Source organism: Onychostruthus taczanowskii, unplaced genomic scaffold (assembly GCF_017590055.1).
Source record: "Onychostruthus taczanowskii isolate IOZ18803 unplaced genomic scaffold, ASM1759005v1 scaffold41, whole genome shotgun sequence".
Lineage (NCBI taxonomy): Eukaryota > Metazoa > Chordata > Aves > Passeriformes > Passeridae > Onychostruthus > Onychostruthus taczanowskii.
Genome location: NW_024501571.1, coordinates 348,036 through 354,035, shown reverse-complemented (window position 1 = coordinate 354,035; position 6,000 = coordinate 348,036). Strand labels below are relative to the sequence as shown.

The following is a 6,000-nucleotide window of genomic DNA, read 5'->3' as shown; positions in this document are numbered from 1 at the left end:
TCACAATGGTAGTCCAGTACCGAAACCCAGACCGAGAGAAGTTGTAAAATCTCTATCCACAGGGACATTCAAAGCTCTGCTGTTCAGGGCACAGAGCAATCCGACCTCGCTGACTGTACTCTGAAGGGGGTTGCTTGCGGGGGGTGTCCTCCAGGCGCATCTTCCAGTCCCTCTTACTTTGCTTTGGGCGAGCGAGGCTTCTGAAAGCTTTAACTGCTCGCGAGCACATCCTTGGACGCAGAGGGAAGGAGAGCGGGAGACAGCAGCACCCGCAGGGCCGGTCGCGGCTCCCCGCTCTGTCCCTCAAGAGGCGGCGGGCGCGCGGGGCGGGGGCGGCGGTGCCTTTAAAGGCCGGGGCGCGGGGAGCCCAGCCCGGCCCCGGCGCTGCCGCCGCGCGGGGCCGTGGTGGCGGCCGCGGAGCCCTGATTGCCCGCGGGAGAGCGGGGCTGCGAGCCGCCCTCCAGCCCGGTCTGCGCCCGACGGCAGAGGCGGCGAGCCGCGGCGGCCATGGGCAACGAGGCGAGCCTGGAAGGAGGCGAAGGGCTGGGCGCCTTCCCCGAAGGGGCGGCGGCAGCCGGGGATGGCGGAGGCTCCGCGGCCCCCTTGCAGAGCCTGGTCCCGGCCGGGGTGGAGGCGGACCTGAGCCAGCTGAGCGAGGAGGAGAGGAGGCAGATCGCCGCTGTCATGTCAAGGGCGCAGGGGCTGCCCAGAGGGAACCTCGCCGGCGCGGAGCCGCCTCCCATGCAAAGGCATGCACGGAAAATCTCCCTTCTCCCGCTCCTCCCTTCCCCCTTCTCCGTCTCCTCGCGGTGGGGCGGGGGGCGAGTCGCAATACGATCTGGGCCCGCTGCACCCGGAGCCGGCGTTCCATTTTGCTGGCAGAGGGAGGGAAGGGGTGGCCGCACGGGCGCGGGCACCAGCACGGAGCCTGCACCCTCTGCTTTCCCCCGCTACAGCGGGCTCTGATAATAACGGCGGTCCCCGGTTCCGTGGGCTGCGCCCTCCTTTCCTGCCTTGCACTGATCTGGAGCACGGGCAGTTTCTGTGTCGGGGCGGGGAGAGATGTGCAGACACCGTTGTGGTTTTCTGTGTGCGGGTGTGTGCTTTACGGGGCTGGATGCCCCACAGCTCTGGTAGGAGCCAGGGAAGCGGATGGGTTCTGCAACCGTCTGGAGACAGAATCTTGTTGAATCTTTCAAAGCTTTTGGGCATAATACATTTGCTGGCCGATACTCTGCCAGTTCTGAACCTCTGCAACTATCATTTGGCTTCATTAAATAGTCATGGATTGAGGAGGTCTGTTTCAGCCTATTTTTTCACCCTTATTTTTATTTTTTTTTTCCTTTATTAGTTGGAAGGGGAGAGTCTGAATAGATTAAATTGCTTGCCACGGTATTCAGTGTTCAGGAGAGTCACGACTTTACCTCATTGTGCTTTTGCGAAGGCTGGGGTGATTTCCTTCCCCGTTCTTTGCCTGCCCCTCCGCGAATTCACGCTCGACGTGCAACAAGCCCGCTCCCCGCCCGGCTCCTCGGGGCTGCCGCTGTCCGTGGTGCTGAACCACCGGCCCTCCCCGGGCGCGTGTCGCTGTCCTCGGTCCTGAACCCCCGCCTGGCCCGGCCCTGAACCGCCGGCCCTTCCCGGCCCCGTGTCGCTGTCCTCGGTCCTGAACCCCCACCTGCCCCGGCCCCGAGCCACCGGCCCTGCCTGGTCCGTATCGCTGTCCTCGGTCCTGAACCCCCTCCTGGCCCGGCCCATCGCCTAAGGCCGGCGCCTCTGTTGCTCTCCGACTCCGGGGCTGGGTGTGTTGTTTGTCTTGAAGGAGGAAGCTGGAAGGAGCTTCCTGGACTCTTTCACGGTGCATTGACCTCACCCCACATGCATATTCAGTTTATATAATATCAGGTTTATATAAGTGAATTCTAGAAGAGAGGCAAGGAGGGTGGGACTAAATTAATTATTGGGCAAATTACTGGAGTCACTGAGATTATACCTGAGATGATGGTCTCCATTTTTTGAAACTGGAAGTCAAATCTTCCTATTTCATGTCTTGCTTAGTTATTGATCAGGCATTAGCACTGTGTGTAAAATAAAATTTTCCATCCAATTCAGGTCTCTGCACAGTTTCTGTTGTTAATGAGGAATGTTAATGAGAAAAATAAATATTCTTTAGTTCCACGAAACTAAGCTCAAAATTCCCTTTTTCATAACTCTCTATGAACAAAGACACAAGTACTTTGAATCTTACTTTTTACTGGAACAATAGCATGAAAAAATAAGGGTAATTGTTCTTGGAAGTCATTAGAATAGACTGAACTCATTGCAATGTGAATATCTCTGCATTTATAAATGGCTGCTTTCCTACAAACATATTTATATCAGAAGCTACTTTGATCTTGTTAGCATACCATACTTCCACCATCTATTTAAAGTAAGAGGACTCTAAATTTGTGAATTACAGCCTTTTACCTTGCGTCAGAATGTCAGCTTTGACTATTATAGCAGTTCCCATCATAGTATCTTCGTGCTTGTCCCACTGTAATGAAGTTACTACTTGTCTTGTCTTTTGGTTTGTAGCTTTATTTGCTCCTCTTGCTGTTTGCTTTCTTTGCTGTTGAGAGCTACCAAGAATGTTTGCAGTAATTATCAAGAACCTGATCCAAACAAAACCCTTGGAGTAAGACTCTCCTAAGGATTACAGATCACCCTCTTCCAGAGTAAAACTGGAACTAGTTTTGTTGGTTTTTTTTTCTTTCCAGTCCAAATGTTAAGTGACAGAGTGTGATCAAAAGAGGAATTCTGGCTTTCAGTCCATATAGCTTTGCATTTTGGCAGTGTCCTTATTGCAGCGACTGTTAGTTTTTAGCATATTAAATAGATTTTCCTTCATGATTTCAATTATAACATTAGAGTCTAATAATTATTTTCTATTCTAAATGCTCTCATTCCTGCTCCCAAAATAACCCTAAAGCACACAAATTCCTTACGATTGCTGGTGTCCTGAGGTAACATTTTTTGCAAATACAGACTTTTTAACAGTAAGTAATATATGTGCCAGGTATCATAGATGCACCTCTACCACCTTAAAATGAATGCTGCACATTCTAGAACTTCTGTAGGTTTTAGCATTTAAGTCTTGTCAATTTTAATGTAAGCATTTAGATCTAGAGCACCTGAAGTGAACTGTCTAATAATTGTCCTACTATTTAGAAGAAAAAAAAAAATAAAAAAAAAGAAAGTTTCATTTTCAAGGTTCCAGTGAGGTGCTTAGGATCTGTGGAAATCTTTCTATACTATTCCAATTACCTGTCTTCAGAAAATTCATGGTTGGGAAATTTATCTGAAACAAGCACAGTCAATGTGTAAGCAAGTTCCATTTGTTCTAGCTTCATCAAATGACTCTGTAACTGTGGCAGTGTTCACTTCCTGAGGAATTACACTATATCTGAAAGGGGCCAGTTGAATATATGACCATCTAATACAGCTGCTTGGGTTTTTTGGTCCTTTCCCCCCCACCCCCTCCCCCAGTTCAATAAGTTGGTCACAGTTGATATAAATAAAAAAAAAGAATTGCCGCATTTTGGTAAGAAATGCTAAGAAGTCTTGCTGAGTGTCACGCTTCTGAAATATACTTATGGTATATTTTCTAGAAGAAATACGTATTTTTTAAAAAGTTGGCCACTGGAGGATGCATAAGTTCATACATATATTTTCTTTTTCATTTTCTGTATGAAAAGATCTAACTACCTTTTAGTTGCATTGTTACTGCATTTGTCTTTGAAACTATTAATATTGATGAACAGGGAGAAGACATGCCTTCTTAACAGGTGCTTGTAGTTATGAAATTGAAGAACTAGACCAATAGTCCTTTTGTTAAATCTCTGCTTACTTTAAAGTAAGCTTTGATTGGGCTTTAATATGTAAATGAGTAGAGATGAGTTCCATGAGTCAAGACCACAGTGAGAGGAAACATAGCAGTACAAAGAAAAATATTATGTGAGGAAGAACTAAATTATTTTGTATGTTGGGTCTGGTTTGAAGGCCTTTTCATGATTCAAAGGATTTGAAAGCTAGAAAATTGTTGTAAAATTCTTGTCAAGATTTAGTCTGAGGTTTCTGATTCTCCAGTTCAATTAAGATTTTTCAGTATCAGTCTGTAGTTTGATGTAAAATGGTTGTAGACAAGCTGACTTCAAGTCTCAGGTACCTCAAACTAAGTGGAGCAAGTCCTGGCTTTTGACAGAAGTAACATTTCTCAAGAAGCTTATCTTTCCAAGGCTTTTTCTTCCACTAGTTAATCACGCACTGTCTCCATTGCATAGAAACACTGGTATGTACAAAGGCACGACAAGTCAGCTCTTCAGAATATACCAGTAGCCTTGAAGAGAATTTCCTGAGTTTATTTCCTAGATTCATGGGTTTTAATCTCATTTTAGAGCTGATATCTGATCAGGTGGAAATTTATGGAACACATTATTTGATAAAAATGCAAGCTGTAGCAGAATTTCACTCCAATATATTTTTCTTGCTAATTTCCAAGTTGAGTTTTTAAAAATGGTTGGAGTTTTTTGCTTGGGTTTTTGTTTGGGATTCCCCCCTCTCCCCGTTCTGTTGTACCTTCACATTGTAAGGCTTAGGCATGGACGTAGTACCCTATTTCTGGACCTGAATTTCAATAGCACTGATTTTTATTTCCCTCCTCCCTTTTCACTCTTATCATTGTTGAAAGAAGCCTTCTAAGAGTTTGAACATTTACAAACATGAATGCTGAAGTTGTACCATGCTAATACACTAGTTGAAATAGACTAGTTGCTAATGGACTAGTTGAAATGTTTTCATATGGTAAGCAGTGCCTCTTCTGATAAACCTAGAGTGCTTATCTAAATAACGAGAAACAGAACTGCAGGTAGACCTACCTAGTTGCTAATCAGAGTATAAAACTGCTCTTTTAGTAAGCAAAAATGCAAAATATTTGAAAGATTTAGATTATCATTGGGCTTTTCTGAAGTATCCTATTTGTGAATTAATCAATGTTCACTGATGCCAGTGGAAAAGCACCTACTCACTTCAGTGGGTTGCACATTAGGGTCATAAGCTTCCAACTATTGTGGTCAATAAATACAGAAGAATTGGAAAGAATAAATGGAATTGTGGAAGGCTGGAAACAGTTTGTCCTTAACAAGTATTACTTGAGGAAATTTTTAATTAACAGAAAAGTCAGATACAAGATTATGAGAAATCCCACATTGTGAGAACTACACAGAAAAGTCTACCATTTAGCTTTATCCTTTTGTATTGCCATTGCTAGCCATGTAATGGAAACCAAACGCTAATCAGACATACTGCTAAACTCGTGGTGACATTAAATATGTAAAATACATTTTTTAATGTGGCTATTGTAGATGGTTCTGCAGACTTCTGAAAAAAACCTCTTTAAATTGTGCATTTATTTATCTGTTTATTAATCAAAGAATGTAGTTAAATCTAGTAAGTGATTGTTTATTTTGCTCATGAATACCCAAGAAAAAATGTCATGTCTGGCAAACTAGGATCACAGGTGACTGGTTCTCTCCAAATGAAAAGTGAAAATTTTATATTTACAACATTTCTGTGACACTGAAGAGAGGCCCATATCTTCCAGCAGAAGCTCAGTGGTAGCACTGAACAGAATATTTTATTACATCCCTGAGCATTAGCAGCAATGCAACAATATTATTATATTGTTGAGCAACAATGTTATTTCCTGTGCTACAGCCAGGTATAGCGACAAGTAAAATACTGTGCCACGTATGAAGCCATGGTCTTGATTTGGGTTCCTACATTCTTAGTTTCATTTTCTTCTGAATAAACATACAGAAAAATATTGTTGCTTGGATTTTCCCCAATTCTCTAATGTAATGTGGTGTTCTTTTTAATACTGGTCAGAGTGAATTGTCCAGATGATGCTGAGAAGCAGTATGGTAGCTATTTGCAAAGAAGAAAAAGAAAGGTTCAGGGCTA

General features: G+C 44.1%; 1 protein-coding gene across 1 annotated transcript in view; it reads left to right on the top strand.

Moving 5' to 3' along the window:
* The first annotated feature begins 507 nt into the window (after positions 1 to 507).
* PCLO (piccolo presynaptic cytomatrix protein) overlaps positions 508 to 6,000 on the top strand; it is a 318,336-nt gene continuing 312,843 nt past the window's right edge. Inside the window, exon 1 of the mRNA XM_041413394.1 lies at positions 508 to 749. Coding sequence (XP_041269328.1) covers positions 508 to 749 — 242 coding nt within the window. The remainder of the gene's footprint in view (positions 750 to 6,000) is intronic.